This window comes from Bombus vancouverensis, chromosome 3, assembly GCF_051014615.1.
Source record: "Bombus vancouverensis nearcticus chromosome 3, iyBomVanc1_principal, whole genome shotgun sequence".
NCBI classification, from domain to species: Eukaryota; Metazoa; Arthropoda; class Insecta; order Hymenoptera; family Apidae; genus Bombus; species Bombus vancouverensis.
The window spans coordinates 10,407,158-10,429,525 of NC_134913.1; the positions used below are offsets into that span (position 1 = coordinate 10,407,158).

Below are 22,368 nucleotides of genomic sequence, written 5' to 3' on the forward strand. Positions count from 1 at the left end.
GGTGTTTACGAGGTGAGGGGGAATTGCTGACGTCACGAACCCCGATCTTGCACGAAGGGAGTAGCAGCACCAGCAGAAGCAGAAAACGTGTGTTGCCGGCCAACACCAGGCACCACTATAAGTCTCGATACCAATTCGGAGACGAGACACACAAGTCAAGCGTACTCGTATTCCTCGACAAATATCGTACGCAGATTTATCCGTAAGGTGAACACACGTAGAAGAAACTCGCGGCGCGCAAACTGTGCCGCTTGAAATTCCCTTCCCGATGGGACGTGCGTGTACGCCGACTTCGCTCGTGTTCGCCGGTCTTGCCGCGACTACTGGCCTTTCAAAAAACATCGGTCGCATTGCCGCCTCGCTGCTGAAATAGCAGCCACTCTAATCACCAGTCGGTCGACTCAGTCCCGATCAGTGCGAAAAACATCGAGCAATGCCGAGTCTTCTCGTATACGAGACAACACGTGTTTATTGTGTTTACACGGTGTGTCATCTCGATTAAATTAGAGCATCGTGGTCAGATTACGGCATAGGTACATATGGTGTTACGTTACTCAGTGTGGTTTTTTAGTGACACCCTCCACTCTCTTATTGGATATATTAACAGCTTTTATTACGGATCTAACGAACAAGGATTAAAAACATGGATCTAGGTGACAGAGTTTACGCCGCGGAACGGATTATAAAGAAGAGGGAAAAGCGGGTAAGAGAAATGCGAACCGTCACCAGCAGATAGCGCCACTACATGGAATCTGTTTGTCTACGCGTCGTTGCCGGTTCCTCCTCCCCTCTTCGTGATCTTTCTCTTTCCCACCTCTATCGTTTCGACAATTCTGCCCCTCCCGTTGCGATTTCTATCATGTACGATGGTCTCGATATCTCTCATCGAACTCGAACAGGCACGTTTTATTGGTACATTAACGTTTTATAGGAAATACTACGTTTATTTATTTCGTTATATTGTAAATATGCCTTTAAATATCTATGCATTACCGCGTGCCTTTTCGGGAAAAATAAATGTTATGATAATTTTCTTTTTCTTTTTAGTTTTTAATTTTCAAACTCATTATTCATTTAATTTATTCGAATTCTATTAATTGATACTTTTATTACAATTTACTACGATTTATTGAAACACTTAATGAAACTTTGTAATAAATGAAAGGATTACTAAATTTCTAATCAATTTGTGAAACTTATTGCTTGCTAATTAACCCAAACAATGTTTTCTTCTGAAAGATAAATGGGTCATAACTATATATGTAGCGTATAACACGTGATAGTAATTGGAAGTCTACAAATATACTTGAATTTCTGATTAACTTAATTTTACAAAAATTTTTTAATTCTCAGTTGACAATCGTTTCATTTCCTTATATCACGACTTATGAAGGCACAAACTAAAATATCAGAATTTCATAACATTCAAAATTCGCGCCAGAGATATTATAACATGTTCGTAATCATATTCACACCATATGAAGGTGATTACACAACAGTCTATTATTCTTGTCCAAACTTACAAATTCAATATTTCAATTAAAAACGCGCTGACATTCAGGTTTCAAGTGGAGAAGTCTCAAAATAATCTCGCATTAAACTTTTAATAATATTGATTGATTTATTATTGCACCAATATCTGTGATATGGTTGTTTGAAAACGGTCGCGATTTATGCAAGAATTTATGCGTTTTTACCGTGGCGGTGATCTTCGGAGTAACGACATGGTCTCGGCTGGCAACGTTGTAAATCGACATAAAACACGCGAGATTTCTCAGCTGCGAGCGGCTCATGCGCGATAAAGCAACGTGTCCTATACCTGCACAGTTATGTCATTGTTTTCCAACTGTCAGACTAGCTGCGCACCTAGAGCGGTCGGCATGCTTTCGTTCGTTGGCCGACGGCCAATAGGTGAGCCGTATCAGCGGTTCTCGTGGAAGTCAACGCCGCCCGTTTTATCGACCGTACGCTCCTACGGAGATGGATTCGAAAATCCGTCGTTCCGACGCAGACGCGCGAAACGGATCTTTGCAATCGGCCACATTCTGACATCGTGATCAACGATGACTGGCGCCAAGGGTCTTTTTATCGGTCGACGTATTCAAACAACCACTCATACATAATACATAACTATTATGTTTGTTATATAAAAATTCTATAAAAATAAGAAATTAAATTATGTATCAAATGTGTTCGTCATAAATTATGCCTGTATATAGTAAAACAAAGAGGGTAAAGTCGTAGTCATTGTAGATCTATTTTTTATCATTTTATATGATATCGAAATAGTTCAATTCTTAAAATTACGTAAAAATTAAAAATTTAATCATGTATCAAATATCCTTTTGCAAAATGATATCTGCATATAGTGTATTAATCCATTAAGAATAAAGTAGTGGGATAATGTAGGAAAATTACGTAAACGTAATATTATTGAAAAAATAAGTTAAATAAATTATAAAGATTATCGTTTTACGAAAATATAATAAATATGGCGTTAACACCACGTTGATTTTTAATGAGTTATTAGAAAAATTGTGTATCAAGTACCCTCGTGACAAATTTTCATCTGCATATAGTACGTATGTTAATATGAAAAGGATAAAATCGTACATCGTAGTCATAGTCTTATCTCGATTTCTCATTGCGTCTATGTCACAGATCTGCAAGATTTGGAAGAGTGCAATGTGCATTGCACAATTCAGTAGAGATTGTAAAAATCTGGTTTCTATTAAAACGCTTCTCTCTTTTTTCTTTTGGTAAAAGCGTCGTACCGGGAAATGGAGGGACGATTTAGGGGATGATGTTTCGTTAGGCTACTTCCAGATGGAGAAATGATACAATTCCTGCATCTTGGTTATCTTTCAATACATAATTCGTTAGGTTTATGAGTAATTCATTAGGGCATAATTTTGTTGATTGTATGATATTGAGTATTTTTATCTGATTTAAGTACTGATTATATTAATATCGTCCCTCTTGTATAAATATCATAAGCGATATACATGTGTATTATAGTAATTCATTGAATGTAAACTAATTTTATAGATGATGAATCAAGTTTAGGATACTACTTTTTGTTACTCTACATTCACGATCTTAACATAAAGGGAGTAATAATTTGTGCATATTAGTACTCCTTGGAGTTTCTTATAAACATTTATTTTACAATAGTTAGATTTCCATTCTTTATGCTTGCACATGTGATATAGCTGCAAAATATTACACTAAAAATACTGGTTTTTTTTTTAGTAGTACTTCGTGTAGCATTGATATAGATGAGCTTCTAAAAAATTTTAATTATTATTAAAAATATAACATAAAAATAATAACACGCTAATAAAGATACTTCATTTTTGAACTGCATAAAATTATTTAGTTAAATTTTCAATTAAAAATATCGGATCTGTATCTTCGTGAGATGTATAATTGCCGGATTCATTTCCATATTTTATTCTTATAGTTATGAATTATTTGTCATAAGTGAATGATTTCTGTTTCTTCCAGGGCAAAGTAGAGTACTTCGTAAAATGGAAAGGATGGAGCAAAAAGTAAGTTAAAAGTACAATTGATAAAGTTGTTAACAGGTTCATTATCATTAACAGATTATGAATGTAAGCGTTTTCACTTTTTACAGACACAACACATGGGAACCCGAAGAAAACATCTTAGACGTCAGGTTAATTGAATTATACGAAGAAAGTCAAAAAGGTGGAGATGTGACTGCAAGGAGACCTAGGCGGAGGGATACTAGATATAACGTAAGTAATTTATTCATATTCGCAATTCATGTTCGCAAAATTATATATATGTAATATGATAATATATTACTGTGTACTGTAGTACATACTGCATATTTTCTAATTCAAATTTTCAAATTTAAATTATTGACATTACATTTAAATGCGTTTCTAATTAAATGTGTGGAAATGGAAATTATTAAAAATTAAGCTTTCATTCAATTATATTGAAACCTTTTTCATTCTTAGCAGTAAGATAATTATTGTATTTTCTTCTATAATTTTTAACGTAAAATTGTACAAATATTTCAATAAACTAAACCATTTTTATAATTCACAGGAACACGTTTTGGCTAACTTGGTCGTCGAGGAAGAGCCCGGCGGAGACGAGAGAGTTGGAGAAGATAGTCAAGACGAATCAACTATCGGTAGCACCTCCGCGCCTCGCCTAAATCCCGTTGCACCTGACGAAGATACGCTTCCGAGTTCCGTCGATGGGCACGAATCGCCAACAGCCCCAGAATTATCTGCATCCGCGTTCAGTGTTGATTCAGATTGTTCCAATAGTAGTATAGACAGTCCTCTACTGCCTAGGAGAGAACCGACTGGTACGAAAAGAAAGGCCGAGGTTCTCAGCAAAGAATCGGGAAAAATTGGTGTTACCATTACTACGAGCAGTCCAAGCAGTGGTAGTGGAAGTCCTCCTCCAAACAAAATACCTCGACTATTGCCCCTGAAGAGTAATCCAACGTCTCCCTCTTATCACGTAAGTATTCGTTCATTCCTCTTCTTCTCTTCGTCTTATGGAGTTTATCTATAGAGTTTAATCAGTGCTAATCTATATTTTGAATTTATAGATAGTTAACAAAGTGTTCAATTATATACAATGAATCACAGAGGTGTCCATAATTTCAAAATCTATCAAAAATTTGTAGCATATATTATAATAAGGACAAAAAATAATAAAATAAATAAGGAATACATTGAAATAAATTCTAAAATAATAAGCATATGATTGTAAATACGTTGCAGAGTCACAAGGTAAACGGCAGGAGGCCGTCATCGTCAAGCGTGAAGTCGACACCGGAGGAACCGCTGCCAGCGGTGCCGACGACACCAGCTCCAGCGGTGCAAGAGAAAAAGCGTGCCGAAGCTGACGTGCCTCACGGTCCTCCACCCTCGCTGCCGCGTGCACCGCCAGCACCTCTCTCCCCTCAGATAGACACGCCTTTGGAACAGCCTACCAAAAAGAGGCACTTGTCTGAGCAAAAACAAGAGAAGTCGAACGGAGCTGTGACAGTAGACGCGAACGGTCACAAGTCACCTAGCCCTACGGATTCATATACAAACAACAACAGGTTACCGACCGTCGTCAATGGGCATCATAGTCATAACAATAGCAACAATCATAACAACAACAGTAATAGCAACAATAGCAATACATCGAGCGTGAAGCAAACGGAAATCTCGAAGACCGACATGTATGTCCCTCTTTCAAGTCCTGGTACGGATTACTGGCACGCGCGGAATCCAGTTGCCGATCAGGTGTTCATTACAGACGTGACGGTAAATTTGAAGACCGTTACCATCAGGGAGTGCAAGACTGAAAAAGGATTCTTCCGGGAAAGGGATCCAAAGAGCGATATCTATTAACGATCTTTAAATAAGGACGCTTTAACGCGAATTTCTAATACTGAACCAGCTTGTAAATATAAATTATTTTCACACGTTGAAGTGTAGAGTCGAAAATGCTGAACACACATATATATATATATATACATACACATATATATATATATACATACATACATATACGTATATATATATATATGTATGTATATACGTATATGTATACTTATATTATATGTCGGAGATGAAAGGACACCGGAGCCTTTCCTCTGGAACTTCGGGAAAATCCGTAAAATTGTAATTAAAGCTTACAGTTTGTGATTAAACAACTTACCGTCATTCTACCCAATTGTACTTGTTGGCGATCGGTTATAATAAACTTGGGCTCAAGGCGACCATCAGCCGCCAAATGTAGCCGCGGTCAACGGGACGGGCACTTCTAACAAAGGTACGGAGGGATAGTATGACCCTCATTAAAAGAATACCCTTAGAGGTACCTGACAGTACAACATGCCAACAGTTCCTTCGGACAATGAATACTGGATGTTGAGGCACTTACATAGCACAAATCCAGTTAGCCCGAAGATCCGCTATAAAACCTGGGTTTTTTCGGTAATTAAGATTCTTCAAACGGACAAGCAGTCTTTGCCCCAAATTTGCCAATTGACAGCGACGTCAATTTCGCTTACTTTCGGAACGAGGGCTATACTCGACGAATCCGATGAACTCGTGTCCGTGGACACATCCCATCATAGCTTTCCTCGGTGGCATCATCGGGACGAAAATTCATTCTTTCTTGAGATCTGATCGACGAAGGGAGTAGTGTCTTACGATCGATGAGTGGTACACGTTTCAGTTAGAGCAAGTATATCTATTCTCCCGTTGACCGTGGATTTGTTATCGAACTCAAGACCAACGTAGTATCGCAAGTGCCCAACCACCGCGGTTGATCGTCGAATCGGTAGTATTACCAGGCCGTACCTTTGTTATAACCCCGTGATGGCCCATTCCAAGATCTAGCAAACGCCCACAACTCTATTCCTGACGCTTCTCCGACATATATATATAAGGACTTTTTCTAAAAAAGTAAAACGGACTCTTTTTTGGTGATTGCGAAGAGGATAGTCGAGGTTATGTGTAATTACAAAGAAATTGTTCAACTCGCAGTTTCCTAGAACAAGATGTTACGTGAACCTAAAATTGGACGTGGATTTGATTGGGGAGAAAAATTCGAACGGTCAGTTCCGGCGTGTCGAATAGAAAATTATCGTGTAAGTCGGCGGATAAAAGATAATAAGACTATCGTTATGCGACAAATAAACGCGAAAGAACAATGGTACACGAGTCACTGTCACGTCGTGGCATACACTTGTACATTTTAAAGACGCTTGATAGACCGTAAACTCTGTGTACGAAAATCAGACAAAAAAGAAAATGCAAAAAGATCTGAAAGAAACATTTTAGAGGATAAATAACATTTTCTCATTGATTGCATTTCCGCTTGTATTAGAATTCTGCAGAAAAAAAAAAGGATAAAGAATGGTGGAATACCATTGTAAATTAGTTAATTTCAAATTTTAATATGATAAAATAGTACAGATCTGGAAAGAAATATTTTTCTAATTCATTTTTAGAATAATCAAAGCAGCTTCGTAGAAGCGTTTTAAGAAAATACGAAAAAAATGAATTTTCGAGTATATAGAAACAAAAGTAACAAAAAAGGAACTAATGTTATCTTGATGACGTATTTCTCAGCATTATGATATTATATTGTATTTAACTGATGAATATCACACTCATTTCTTTTTCTCTTTTTCTTAGCGAGTAATATTTTGTCACAAGAAGAAACGAAAAGAGATGTACCATTCGTTCGTAGATTTTAGATTTGTTTAGAGGCACGAACGCATTATTGATTTTTTTTTTTTTTTTTTTTTTTCAAGTTGTTATAGCATCACACTCACACAAACAGACCTACACACACGTACACATACAGTTCAATGCACAGTGACAAACAAGCTGAAAAAGGGAAGCAAAACGATGTACGTTATCAACAACGTAGTACATGATAACTTTATAATCTATATAACATGTTTTATATCGGTTGTCGGTGTTTTTGTTACGAATCGATTAAGTATTGTTTAAACGTGTTAGATGTTGCATTTTTTTTTTTATACCTTCAAAGGTATCTTTTCTTTCATTTCCCTTTTTTTTCCATTTGAATTTAAGGACTGACTGCGTATTATACGTTTTCATACACGCGACATTTAATTCCAACCATATATATATATATATATATACTTACGAATATGTATTTCGAGAAATATTTATGCATATCCTTGAGAGAGCGCCATTTTATTTTTTTAAGATGGGTTGTCGACGTGTATTCACCAAATAGGAATGTTCCTACCTCGAAAACGGTCATCTTGAACAGAGAATCGAGTACAACCAAATTCTAACGATCTTCTATCCAAACAATGTAATTAATTAATGTCGTTAAACTTCCTCAAAGATTGACTCTATTCTCTTCCTTTTATTTTATTTTATTTTATTTTATCTTTCTTTCTCTTTTTAACTTCCGCTGCACCGTACATTTGGCGCCGCGTGTGCACCAATTTCGGAACCAGTAAATTCGTGATACAGTTAATTGTATAAGCGTAAATCTTAAAAGGAAAAAAAATACATATACGTTGCTTATTTATTCTAACTAATATAAAGGAAGAAAAGTTTTTTTTTTTTTTTGTTTTTACATTCTTAGTATAGTATTAGAGACTATGCGCGCGATACGTCCCATTTTACAAGGAAAGGAAAAATTTTCTTCTCTGTCGTACATTAAAATTGATTAACTATATAATTTAAAATGATAAATCGACGATACATTAGTAATAGATGTTTAATATTTCTTCTTTTTTTTTCCGATTGACTATGTACGATCTATTTCCAAGCGAGAAGCAGAATTGTAACGGTTTATCTTTTTAAACGAGAAAAAAAAGTGGGACTATTTGCGCGCAGTTAGGTCGCGCGATTTCTTGCAATTCGCGTTTGCAAGGAATTTTAAATACGCGTTTATTAAATTGTTGTGTAATGTAAACCAATACACTCTGTATATTGAGAGAGAAATATTCTGTAAAAATTGTAAATAGTTGAACACTTACAATTCTATGATAACGGAGCGATTTTAGAGCGAGAGTGAGAATGAAACAAAGGGCGAGAGAGAGAGAGAGAGAGAGAGAGAACGCGTAGCTTTAGACCTTTCAGTTTATCATAATTGTAAATAGAGAAACGGAAAGCAAGAAACCCCTTTAAGTTGTAAATGTAAGAATCGCAGAACTGCTGATCTAGGAGAAAAATCCTTTTTAGCTTTAGAGACTTTGAGATAGACTGTGCGCGTACCTTCAATATTGTTTCTGTACTTATAGAAATATTCAGATTCTACTTATAACGATTTAAAAAAAAAAAAAAAGATGAAGTCAACACAGATACACACACACCGACACAAGGAAAAAATGTGAAAAGATAACCCAGCGATTACGCAGGCATATACGATATGAACCCCGGTAGTACCAAATTTAAACGGTAATTTTAGTTCTGTCTGGTACAGATTCCTTATATTTCAATAAAATCTTTATTTGAATCTTTGCTCGCGTGCAGTACTTGTTTACCATCCACTCAAAGCCGAAATTCATGCGCTTTATTTATTGAAGTAGCTTGAAAGCCTGATCAGTTTTTCTTTTTCTAAGTTCCCACTTATGTTACTGTCCATAATGTGTAAAGTTAAGGGAGAATAAAGCAACAGTTACTCGAAAAAAAGGTTTCGTCGAATAGAGTATGTTAAAGTATAAACATTATTGTGTTTAATGTTTTATCAATTTTCTTTCTTTTTATTAATATCACACATTCATTATTAATATTTAACGAATATACAGAATACAATAATATGAGCATAATCATTATAAATTTTTTACGATAAGAAATTGAAACTTATCGGTAGAGGAAGTAATTCAATTTAAAACCGATCAATTCTATTATGTTAGTAGAATTAATAAATGACTAGTTCATTTACTATTGATAAAGAAGATTCCCTACGGTTCGAATCTACTATGTCGATATATCGTATTGTGGATTCCGATAAAAGGAATACTACAGTTATCGATGCATTTTATGACGTGCATAAAGTATTTCAGATGTCGCTAAACTACAATTTCAATTGCTGTAGTAGGTGAATGTGTAGTCTGTAAATTAATAACAAGTTTTTAAAATATTTTATTATAGTTGAGTTTTTATTTATGAATATTAAATATATAAATAATTATACAAATTTTTTTACATTTATTAAGATTATTACTAGCTGTTATTACGATTGTGAAAAAATATACTATGATTCTTCGAAATGAAGTTGCACCTAAAGATTTAGGTATTTTTGTCATTGCAGTTGCAGAAATGGTAGATGAAGTTTGTTTAAGTATTTGGATCTTTGGATGCGAGAAGACACCATGTGATAGGCATTTGGTTTGGTTAATTTATGTTTTAAGCGTTTGTAGTTATCAAAATATAATATTTTTTACTGTATTTTATATCTTATTGTGTCATTAATATATGGGGTATACAATACCGCGTTTAATTATTAGGAACATTGATCTCTTACGACATAAGTGAAAAAATGCAAATGAAATTAAATACGCGACGCGAATCAACAAATATTGAAGTAATTGATGTAGACGATTTAGTTTTAACGAGAAAAGGCGGAGGAAGTATAATTGATCAACGGCCAGTTTTTTCACACGATGGAGAGTAAGTTTTAATTCAGCATATACAAAAATTATAATTTTTTTTGGCGTTTAAATATAAAATTTCTGGTTGTAAACATGATGGTACTAAACATGTACTTCATTAATTTTGTTAATGAAATTATATGAGTAAATATCGTTATAAATGTTGGACTACGGTATTCAAGAACAAAGTTATAGTTAATATTTCTATTAAATAATACATATACGTTACAGAACATTATACATAGTATGGAAGCATGTTATAAGAGCTTACAGTACACAAACTGGAGATTTTGTTAAAGAATTAGAACCAGCAAATTACAGAATTGCAGGATTAATAATACATCCAGAAAATCCTAATCTGATCATTGCCTGTACAGAAAATGGAGAATTAAATTTTTGGAGTTGTCAAAGTGGCATTATCACAAAGAAATTGGTATAAACATTAAATGTATTTTTTACCATGATTTCCCTTTTTGAGGCTTTTATAAATCCATAATTGTTATACTTTTTACAGAAATTAAAATTTCAAATAGAGCCAAAAATAAAAACGTTTCACATTGTAAATTATAAAACTCATAATGGAAATGAGTTGCGTCAAGTGCTTGTAACATATATTTCCAAATGCAATACAAAAATTTATATAGTGTTATTTGATCTAGATAATGGAGTTTGTGCAAAGTCTACATGTATATCGTAAGAAAAATTTGCACTTCGATAATTATGAATGAAGCTCTTATTATGTATTATTTATGTGATGTATTATTCTTACATATTATTACAGGACAAAATCTTATGAATACTATGTTGATATAATTGGTAATCATGGTGAAAATTTAATAGCACTCCTTCATGATGTAGATTTGCATATATTGAATCCATCAAGAAATTTTGTTGATAAATTGTATGTATTATACTTAAGAAAAATTATTTAACATTAAAGACAAACTGAAATTTTCAATAAAAAATACTTATAAATGCTGCTGTATTTCATGATCGCAGACATAAAACAGGTAAAACAGGTAGAATACCAACATGCATTGCTGGACATCCAGAAGAAGAATGTGTTGCCACAGGAGATACAACTGGTCGTGTCGTAGTATGGAAGGGTTTGTTTCAAACAAGACCTTATACAGCAGTTTATCATTGGCATACATTACCTGTTACAGAAATAGCATTCAGTAAATCAGGTAAGATATATATTTCTTATATTTTTTTAAATTTCAACATGTACAATAACTGTATATACCATAAAAATTGCAGGTGGTCACATGTATACAGGAGGAGGAGAATGTGTTCTAGTGAAATGGGTTTTAGCAAATTCACATCAAAAATCCTTCCTTCCTCGATTACCTGCACCTATTAAACACCTTACTATTGCTCCTGATAATTTATATGTGGCTGTATCTACTTTAGATAATGGTATGAATATTTTTAGATATTTAAATCTTTAGATCTATTTTAGATAGATGAAATATATTTATAAAATATATCTATATTCATAGGTATCGTGGTTGTAAATCCACAAAGAAAATTGACATCAGTTATACAAAATTTTACATGGGGCGTGACCTTATCTTCTAAAGATTTATTTCCTGCTGGTCTTATCGTTGATCCACGTACGAATTGTTTAGTTTTAAATAGTCGTACAGGACATGTTCAATTTTATAATACCCATACGAAAAGTTTATTATATAATGTGAGTAACAGTGTAATATAAAACAGGTAAAAAATTTACGCTCTGTCGTTTATTAACTTGTTAATAAATTTTCAGATAAATATTACGGCACAAAATTTTTTAACGCAAGAGCGTAATGTACTTATTATAAACACGGAAGTTACAAAGATAGCAATAAATCATGATGGTATGTGGATGGCGACTGTTGAAGAACGAAACGATAAAATGTCATGTATAGAAGTGAGGCTGAAATTTTGGATGTATAACGTTAAACAACAACAGTAAGTACAAGATATGCATTCTTGATGTGTAAATATTAAGTTTCTGTGTTGTCAACCTGTTAGGTTCGCATTAAACACGTCAATCGAGCTTCCTCACGATGGCGGTGTGAATGCTTTGCACTTCCAACCGTGCATGTTATTCGGTGACGAGGGAACACTGGCAGTTACAACAGGCAGAGATAGAAAATTCAAATTATGGCATCTTGTAGAACCTTCATCTTTACACAGTATGTAAAAGTTATATTGTAATAAGAGAATTGTAGTATTAAACTTTAAGATTATATTTGTTGTAGAAAAAAATAAATGCTGGCAGTGCCATAGTGTAGGAGATTACAGAAATCTGCCTGCAACGGATGCTGGTTTTTCAATTGATGGTTCATTAGTTGGTATTGGTTTCGATTCTAGTCTAACAATATGGACTCCCGATACTTGTACGTTTAAATGTAGCCTTACACACTGTCAATATCAGTATCCAGTGACGTAAGTTTTATGAAAAATAGACCTTATAATAATCATAAGAACAGCATTGGGATTATTATATATGTTTTACTAGGCGAATTGAATTTGGAAAGCAAGATGCTTGTCATCTTGTGGTAGCAGTTTCCACGCAGCATATTGCGGTGTGGAACATCCTATCGCTTACGTTAATATGGAGCGTACCTCTAAAAATTGCAACTCTTACGGCAGATCCGAAATCAACGTACATGGCTGTTTTCACCACCGATAATTCACGTAAATATATAACTTGCTTTAAAAGATACCCAAATTTTTATTTTTGCATAGCAAGTAATCTATTAATTTTAGTGTTTGTATTCACACCCCACAAATCGACACCCGTCTACACAAGAAAAGATTTTATCGAAAATAATAGTTTCATTTTGGGAGCCACCTTTGTACCACATTTACAAGTGAAAAGAGATTCATCGTACAGATCGTGGCAACGAAGATCGCAGCTTTTCTTTTTAGATTCTAATCAAGTATGTACATGGCAAATGTATGCAAAACGTATTGATATAAAATATCTGTACATTTATTGAATCATCCAATACAATGATCATATGTACTATATATATTTAATTGTTTTATCAATAGGAATTATTAACGTTAGAACCAGAATCCGAAGTGACTATTTCTCTTGAAATTTTATCTACGAATGCAACAGTTCCTGCGACCGCGTTTAGCAATTTAATAGCGAGCACAACTACCACAGACAAGGAAGTACCCGCTCTATTTATGCACGAACAACTGAAAACAGGAAAAGGAATGGTGAAAGAGGTAAGTAATAAAAATATACCTTTGCAATTTATGTTTATAATTAGTGGACGTATGATTCGACAGGTAGGTGATATTCATCTGAAAATAATTTCGTGATAGAAAAAATAATTTTATTCTAGAACATATTCTCATTTTACAATGAGATCAAAGAGCGTTTATATATACACAATTTCTCGTAAAATATAGTATAAATAATTAAGTAGGAAATATAGAAGTACAAGTAATATTAATAACTTAATACAATATATAGTAATCTTTATCAAAGTTTTAATCTTAGGAAAATGGAAACTGTTAATCCCGTAAGATATTCTCATCTTTTTATCTATCTTCTTTCCCGTTTCTATTTTATACAAATTAAAAGATGAAGATAAATTTTGAAGTCTTGGAAATACAGTCTTGCAGTAAATAACGAGACATGAAGAATTAAATTAAAATCTATGCAAGTTGCATTTATCAACTAAGTTCATAAGTAATTCCAAAGTGTTATTATGGCGTGCCACATCTCATTTCATTTTTATATAAGTTTGAGTATTTGCAGCAGAACATTTAGAACAGCTGGTCGATGAAACTTGAAATATTGTGACTTATTCGTTGCGGTCGTCCATACGGGATTGCGATGAGTTTGTGTTTGTCAGTGTTTCCTTCCTAAACGGTAATTCCGACACCGGCGTACGAGATCGAATTTTCTGTAGCGTAAACAGTGCCACTGTGGGATCTGTCGCATATTCTCGATCGCCTGCAAGTTATACATCTTAAAAAAATAATTGGTAACGTTTAATAAAACTTAAAGAACTGTGTGCACTATGAAACAAATATATAAATAAATTGAACAATCGTTTCGATAAAAGGAAATCGCAATTTAAAATGTTCCTCTTTTATGCAAATTTTATTTATAAATCACTTTTATCATTTCTGTTTTAATAATTGCGACGTTTTTTTTTTTTATTTAATTTTAGAATTTAATTTAAAAATTATACAAAATTAAAACTATGATATATTTCAAATAATTTAACATCATCCTTCCGTTTCTCAATTATATTACAATTTTAATATCGCTATGAAATATTAAAAAAAATTGTGATAAAAATATTTGTGGAATAGAATCTCGAGATTGTGACTTTAGAGGAATTAATTATAATCGAACGATTCGAACGGAATATTCACAAGCATGATTTCTGTTTACGGTACCACCTACAGTTCGGTTTGATTAGATATACCAATACAAGTAGAGAAAAGAGATTGATTTAATAAGTACCATTCGCGAGCAACGTCCACTCGTGCTTGCAATATTATCATATGCATCCCACGTGCTTATAAGAAGGGAAACACGGAATTCCATTTATTTCTATTGATTTCTCTGTACTCTGCGTAAAAGATTAAACAAAAATTCCTGTTTATTTAAAGAAAAGAAACATTTCACACAAACCAACAACTTATGAAACAGTCAACGTATGATAATTAATTGGAAATTCAATTATAGCTCTATATCTAATTGAGAAAGTCTTTGTTGTATCTATATGAATATCGATGACCGAATTATGTCATTTCAGGCGAAATTATCGCCATACACGTGTATTATGTGTTTCCCCTTTATCTATTTGCTCCATTTTGTCAATGCAAACTCGCGCGACCTAACGATAACATTTTCTGATTGCCAGAAAATCATGACTTGTTTGAAATTATCGTTTTTTTAAACGATAGAACGATTATTTCTTTTTTTTCTTTTTGCGAAAACAAGAATTATAATGAAGATTATAATGAAGCAATGAAAAATTAATGCAATGAAGAAAGCTGCATCATTTTCAGAGACTACATTTTGATTTAATAGTTTCTGGATATTCACCGGACATCACCGGTTGCTGTATAATTGGCTGACTCACGAACGTGTCTTCCTATACTTATCCGCTTTATCGTTCTTTTCACCGCATCTACGTGCCTAATTCGCAGAGAGGAACGCGACTTTATGAGTCAAAGCCCCAAGCAGATGCCCACGCGCCACTCTCAGCACGTGGTTACGTTTCAAACAAGATTCATATCAAGAATTGATGTATTAAACCATCTACAGGAAAGTAAATAGAAAACGAGATGCAGAATATGATAAATGGACCACGATGGAACGTTGATGAAAGACGTGTACCATTACGTTTAACAGATCAAAGTAACACAATAAATGTATCATCTTCAACAAATTTAAATAATCAGAGATAGTTGAAGTAACTTGTCAGCGTTATTCGAGTGTAAGTTACACAATTTCACTGAAAGTATATGAAGAGAGGTACTCACTATCTCTGGATTGCCAGCAGGATATGCAGACGTGGTAACCATTAGGAAGAAGACGACTATCAGGATGCACACAGAATTCCACGCTGTTAACTTCATGCCCGAAATTGTCGTAGATAGACGTCGGAAGCTACTTCTTCTATTCTCTCTTGATACACGAGATAATTTAGTTGAAGAACGTAGTCACCAGCTTGATACTTCAGTGTAATATTTGAAAAATTCTGCCAATCACAAACGCCCAAAAGTTACTTTCAACGAAGAATATCAAACAAATTGCAGAATATCAAGATCCCGATCTCCTCTGTTTAAATTTACCTTTTATTTTCTTCTTTTGCTTTACACTTGATTGTATCGAGGAATATACACCGCTCACAAGGATATCTTCACAGTAAAGTAGAAGAAGAGATGATAACGTGTTGCTCGATAAAACGATGGAAAAAGAGTCACAACGATGAAGAGTTTCTTGGCTGAGCGTTCAACGTAGAACTGACTTTGGGAAGTGGCCTCGCCATGATTTAATATAGGAGCTACTTCTCCGCACTCCCACCCTCTCACGGCGTTCCAGTTGTCCCTCTGACCTAGGGCATTGTCTTCGACGGAAAAACCTTCGGCACGCGTCACTCAAGGAATCGTCTCGATCTTCCCGGAAATCGTCCAAGTACGTGATAAAATTGCAGGCTGAATAATTCTTTCAAAAATCTCAACTTTCAACACCTAACACATAGAAGAATTCTTTCAAAGGCCTGAAAACATTGAAAATCACAACGAACATATTGGTATCTTTTTGTGAAATAATTATAGAGGAGATAAAGGCGAAGAAAAGAAACAAATAATATTTGGTCTCGCTCGTTCACTTCTCTTTCAGGATGATAAGAAATTTGTAATTGGCCAACAGGGTGGAGATAGAGGCGAAATTCAGAAATAAACTGACCGTTTGATATCACGCAAACATTCCAAAGAACAATGGAGATCGGTCTCAAGAAGGGATGTCCACGTGTACCGCTACAAAATCTCATTGCTTTAAGGCCAATGCAAAATCAATAGACCGAGTTTCCCTTATCGTGACCAAGCTGGTGCAACAAGTAGACGGGAGAGAAAGAGAGAGAGAGAGAAACTCGTTTGAACTGTCTCGTATACGATGTCGGTCTGCGTGTGATCATTTAAATGAACGCGATAATATCAGCTTGTCTAAAAGTAAAATCTTGCCCCATTTGGAGAACGCCTTTAGTGTCTGGAGGCTAAGCAAATTAAGGATCATCACATGAGTTTCTGCGGTCCTTAAGGCCGCATGATCCGCTAATGATGGCGTTATGGAGAACACGGACGCAGTGGATAATTAATTCTACAAGATCGTTCAGAGACCTATACGCGTTATTTTTTTTAACGTTTATCGAGAGAATCTATTAGAAGATATAAATTTTTTTGCGGGGAACTAAACGTTTTTAATGACTGTTTTAAAGAAAGAAAAAACTATTTTCACTATTTATATAGTTTTGGCTAGTTAAATTTTTCATATTTATAAGAGATATCTTCCTGTTTCATTTTTTCCAAATAATGTGCTAGGCATATTTTGTATATTTTTCTAAATAATCATAAAGATATTTTGAAACGTGCTTAGGAGCATTTTCAGTTTTGAAGACGTATAAAAGCGGACACAAAGCATCTCGTAGCTATTGATTAATTAGGTAGGTCTACGTCGTTACTTAAGATTCACAGTACACGGATATCCGCTAGCTCACAGCTTTCTTGCATATTGCGTCAATTCTGTGGAATAGTAGAGTTAATTGCTTATGAACCACCTGATGACTGTTCCTTATTTATGTTACGTTACGTTCTATATTTTTCTAGAAATGCATAACAAGAAATCAAACACGAACCCTAGTATTTTTCTAAATTACAAAACAATTTCTCTCTTCGGTAACAATAATTTTATATTATTTCCTATCATTGCTATATATATTCTCACTTTTTTGCTAATATCAACAATTTAATCTTAGACGTGCGAAATAATTAAATTTCATATTTCTACATCTATCCTGATGGACTATATTAATCTAATATTAAACATCCGCTGCTCATAATTAAACAGTTTAATATATCGTTATATAAGTTTCATATCTCTATTTATTCCAATTTATTAATTCATTCGGTATCAATAATTTATCTTTAACTTTCTCTTAATGTCTGTCAGTTTGCGGCCACAGTCATTTGCCCCGACAAAAATGATAGATCGTCGTGCGCACCAGTCGGAGCGGAGCTTCAGATGTGCGTAATAAGTTTCCGATTTTTCGGATAGATTAACGAACTGGAAAGCAAAGTTCCAACAGCCGATGAAGAATCAAAACTTTCGACAGTACGAGCCTTTATTCATTCTCGTTACGGTGCACAATGGAGAACGATGGTTTTCAACGTCGCTCCGGAATTGTTTGCAAATGTTGCGGTAAAATCAGGTCAGGACGAACCTGTTGAGGAAGCTAGGAACAAAGTCTTATCTCCCGCGGGGGCTGTCCTGATATTGTTACGTTACCTATTAATAAAATCGTATTCCCCTCACGTGTAGGTGTATATCGAGACAGGTATTCTATCTAATCTTTTTAGATTGTTTCAAACTGGTCGCCATTCTCCCGTAAACTTGCACAGCGGTGCATTGTTCCTTCCCGGTGAATCTGTCGGTGTATGACGCCCTCGTGAATTTCGACGAGATCGAATTATAACGAGAAATTTAATAAAAACAAGCGGTCCGATCCCAGTGACGTTGGAAAAAATAAAACGACGTTTACAGTTAAACCTCTCTTCGAGGCATCTCTGTCTAAAATTGTTTTTTTCTATTTTCTAATGTTACTCGATGGACAAAAACGGAATGCAACGGTTTCGAGTTTGGGAACCCATTGGTTCAAAAGTTATCAATATGTGTGACTCGATTTGGCAAGTCGCCTTGCGATGCGACCCGATCGCCGGAAAGATATGTGGCCCAACCAATACTACAGCGATAACGCTCATAGTGTCAACGAAGTTGAACACTTAAAAATTTAAAGATCTATCTCCATTCCATAGGACAGAGTAAGCCGTATTGTTGACTAAGACGGTATTTTATTTTGTCAAGGTCATAGAGGTCCCACTGCCTGTTTTTATTATTTTTCTCGTTATACGCGCGTCACCAACAAGGTAATTAAAAAAGGTTTCGTCAAAATCCACGAGGACGTCACACGTCGACAGATTGACCTTCCTCCCAATTAAACGCACCTTTGATCCATTTACATGTTTCGATTTTAATTTCGTTAAGATAATAGCTCTGTCAATTTATATGCTTAATACATTTGTTGATATTTGCACATTCGGTGACGCGTACGTTGCATCGATGCAGCTATTTAAAAAGTACTACTTATGCGTATATCTCGTGAGCTTAACAACACCGGTAGTGAAAAAGATGGTGTAACTCTAAAGATAGGATAATACTTTAACAGTAACGTGTTAAGCTGTTCGTATTTTTAATATAATAAACGTTAATTATTTATCGTTGATTTAGCTAACATTTTAATATTACAATTATTTAAAGAGTTTTGTATATTATACGCACGGAATATCCCAGTAAGAGTTAATTAAAGGAAACTCTACGAAATAATATCATACAAAATACTAAATACCGTGCAACTATATTAGACATCTCAATGGTAATCGATGAAAAGGGAAACTCTGTGAAATACTATTATACTCTGTTAAGATACTAAATATAGATAGTGTATGTTTCTCGGTACTATCGCTTGTGTTTTGCTTGATGAAACATGCGTCTTTTCTAGCAACTTTCTGGCGAAAACTGGTGTATACCGAGAAGAATATTCGTGTAGGTTGTAAGAGACGCGTCAACCTAGATCTGAAGTAGAAGATTGCAGGAATTGCAGAAATTTTCGTTCGGGGGTGTGCCTGCGTCAGCCTTAAGACTAATTAACTAATCGGATGTCGCGAGCGTCACAAGTATTACCGAAGAAGTAAACGCACGTCAAATATCATACGTATCTTTCCCAATTATAGTTAGCTCCTTACTTGAAATGTTTTTTTTTTCTTGTTTCTTTCTTTATCGTCTTTAATTCGTTGTTTATTTTTATCTAGGTAAACGAACATTTTTATTTAAAAGGAGCATTTTATTTATTTATTTCTTTTTTTTCAAAAAGATATTAAGCACATTTTGAATGTATTAAGAACTGCGTGAATTTCGATATTTAAGATAATATTAATTATGCCTTTCAGCTTCTCAGCGTCTCAGCCCACACATTACCGCCCATGAAGATGCTTTGTGCATCATTCATCACATCTCTGCTCTCGCCATCTGTGTCAAAAACTCAATCACCTGACGATAGAATCGAGAGGTAATTTAATGAAACATTGTAATTAATAAATTATATGTATACTGTATGGATATGTTTACACAATTTCAATGAAATTGAAAAGAACAACAATAACAAAAGTATATAAAATTTTTAAAGTGAAGTATTCGTTGTAATAATTAGTAAGTCAAATAAAACTCTATTAAGTTAACTATATTCATAGGAATGTAAAATAGCATTAAGATCCACAGTCTAATTGTGAGAAATGTTTGGAAGTGAACTATTATAATTGAGAAATTAAAACTACTTAAAGCTTTAAGTAATAGATCTTCAAGTACTAGCCTTGAAATGATAACTTAGTAGTTAGTCGATTTTGGACAAATTACATGCTTTTCATTTTGATTTGCTTAGGGATGAAACAATCCAGAATGACGAAGAGTCAGAGGAAAGCGAAGAAGAACTATTACGACCGGAAAATCGTGAATCTTCACCTGTAGCTGAAATCGATAATGTCGATGAGACAAAAGTACAACTTGTCGATCACGATTGGTCTTTCCTTAGAACTATACTTCCAGATCGAGAGGAGATTGAACAACAATTGATAGATGACAATCTTGAACCAACTTTACCATCTGAAAATATTTATAATGTAGTGTGAAGATTTTTATTTCTACGATACACGAAAGAGGAATTGTTTATACAATAATTGGCAAAAAAATAGTGATTATAGATTTTTTAATAAATTATTTAAACGAATACAGAAACAAGAAAGAACAACTTTTATTTCATAAATTCTATTTATGATATTACTTTATTGTAAACAATGTCCATATATAAATAATGTACATACAGTGGAACACCATGTAACGATTAATTAATACAATGTGATTTAAATTTTAAAATAAAAAATTTGTCATAAAGCGTGAGTAAGAAAACTTGTTATTATGTAATAAGAAATTTCATAACGTTATGTCGGTTTTGGTAATTTATCTAATCGGAAACTGAACTCAACCAATTCAGTAACAGTTTCTGATAATCGTTTTCTATATACCGGATCAATTTTCATTATTTTAAGCACTGTTTCGTTTCTATTTACAAATTCAAACTCATGATAACTGTCAGAATTATTCATAATTTCTGCACCTACTTTTTCATCCAATAACACAGTCTGGAAATATATAGCTGCAGTGATTAGAGCACATAATCTCTGCTCTTCCATCCCTTCAACTAATTCTGACCAAGATGGAACTTGCACAGAAACTGATTTTGCTGAGGTCAGTGTTTCACACAACACACTATAGTAATGCTTCAGCATAGCCTCTTCCCACTTTTCTCTAAAATCACGATCAGCGCAAAGATACAACAATTGTATCACGTCGTGCGCCAGAGGAGAATATCTTATTAGCTGGAAATCTACCAAAAAACACTTGGGAGGTACTGTGTTACTGAACATCAGATTATTCCCCCATAAATCTCCATGACTAATAACATTTCTTTTTGTAGCTGACATTTCTAAGGCTGCGTATACTTCTTCACAAGCTTTTGGTATCATACTGGCATCCAGACCAAGGTGTTTAGCTACAGCAACTATGGCATTCACACTTACTTGAAACCACATTTTAGTCTTGCCAGTCTCAGAGAAAGCATTCTCAACGAAAGCATGTGGATACATTTTCTTCAAAGACTTTCCAAAACGTGCTTCCACTAACAGAGAGGATGCATGCATTCTGGCAATGGATGTTAAACTGGATACAATGAGCTCTTTGTCGAATAACCTATTCCTCAACGAATAGCCTTTAACACCTAAATCTTCAAATACCAGGAGATTCTCCTTGACCAAGAAACAAGTTGCAGTCCATGGTTCATCTTTATACTCATGATACAGTTGAGGAAATATGTCACGATAGAAGATTTTCTCCTTTAGAAAGACACATTTATCAAGCACGTATTCAGCTTGACTGGGTACATCGTACGGCACGACTTTAACGAAGAAGGACAGGATCTCTCTCCCATTTGCGGTTTTGACTTCCACGCTGAGCTTCTGATGTGATCCCAAAAATCCGAGCTTCCCATCAGAATATGATCTCAAGAAAAATTTGTGCACCACTGTGTTGCTGCCTGTTGCATGTTTCACTAAAGCTTGTACATCTTGAAGGGTGAATAAATTTCGATAAGCATCCACATTAGATAGATGTTGTCCGCTGATCGAGTATTCTGGCGCGATTCGAACCTCCAGCTCTGACTTTGACATGGTTGAGGAAGTAACTATCGTAACGACTGATCCTCTTTATATAAGCATCGATCATAAGCTACTTTCCTTTTCAGAGCGTAGGTATCTATGATGAATTTACAACAGGGTACTTGTACCTGTTTTTTGGCGTGTATATTTACCGACAA

At 34.5% G+C, this 22,368-nt stretch overlaps 3 protein-coding genes and 1 long non-coding RNA gene across 5 annotated transcripts in view; 2 read left to right on the top strand and 2 right to left on the bottom strand.

Moving 5' to 3' along the window:
• Positions 1–1,828, bottom strand: part of LOC117165838 (uncharacterized) — a 171,286-nt gene extending 169,458 nt beyond the window's left edge. The window contains exon 1 of the long non-coding RNA XR_013061927.1: positions 1,698–1,828. This is a non-coding gene — a long non-coding RNA (uncharacterized LOC117165838). The remainder of the gene's footprint in view (positions 1–1,697) is intronic.
• On the top strand, positions 468–9,005 carry LOC117165834 (polycomb group protein Pc). The gene is made up of 5 exons (XM_033349233.2): positions 468–703; positions 3,508–3,551; positions 3,638–3,761; positions 4,081–4,506; positions 4,773–9,005. The coding sequence occupies exons 1-5, from the start codon at positions 644–646 to the stop codon at positions 5,391–5,393; spliced, it is 1,275 nt and encodes a 424-aa protein (XP_033205124.1). The 5' UTR covers positions 468–643; the 3' UTR covers positions 5,394–9,005.
• An 801-nt stretch (positions 9,006–9,806) lies between these two features.
• l(2)05287 (WD repeat-containing protein l(2)05287) lies at positions 9,807–20,906 on the top strand. 2 transcript variants are annotated; one of them, XM_076617493.1, is made up of 16 exons: positions 9,807–9,875; positions 9,995–10,157; positions 10,370–10,571; positions 10,653–10,831; positions 10,920–11,039; positions 11,138–11,325; positions 11,399–11,557; positions 11,641–11,834; positions 11,910–12,094; positions 12,158–12,321; positions 12,388–12,574; positions 12,648–12,826; positions 12,899–13,071; positions 13,187–13,369; positions 19,895–20,013; positions 20,383–20,906. In XM_076617493.1, exons 2-16 carry the CDS (start codon positions 10,027–10,029, stop codon positions 20,627–20,629), a joined length of 2,610 nt encoding a protein of 869 aa, XP_076473608.1. In that variant the 5' UTR covers positions 9,807–9,875; positions 9,995–10,026; the 3' UTR covers positions 20,630–20,906. The 2 variants fall into 2 exon arrangements, with proteins under 2 accessions (XP_076473608.1, XP_033205120.2); XM_033349229.2 differs by having other exon boundaries at positions 9,827–10,157.
• A 32-nt stretch (positions 20,907–20,938) lies between these two features.
• On the bottom strand, positions 20,939–22,368 carry LOC117165833 (uncharacterized). Its single transcript, XM_033349232.2, has one exon. The coding sequence runs from the start codon at positions 22,220–22,222 to the stop codon at positions 20,939–20,941; it is 1,284 nt and encodes a 427-aa protein (XP_033205123.2). The 5' UTR covers positions 22,223–22,368.

Coding starts and splice junctions, on each gene's coding strand:
- LOC117165834 (XM_033349233.2), top strand. CDS start 644: ATGGATCTAGGTGACAGAGTTTACGCCGCGGAACGGATTATAAAGAAG. Junction 704..3,507: donor TAAAGAAGAGGGAAAAGCGG/GTAAGAGAAATG, acceptor TGTTTCTTCCAG/GGCAAAGTAGAGTACTTCGT. Junction 4,507..4,772: donor CAACGTCTCCCTCTTATCAC/GTAAGTATTCGT, acceptor AATACGTTGCAG/AGTCACAAGGTAAACGGCAG.
- LOC117165833 (XM_033349232.2), bottom strand. CDS start 22,222: ATGTCAAAGTCAGAGCTGGAGGTTCGAATCGCGCCAGAATACTCGATC.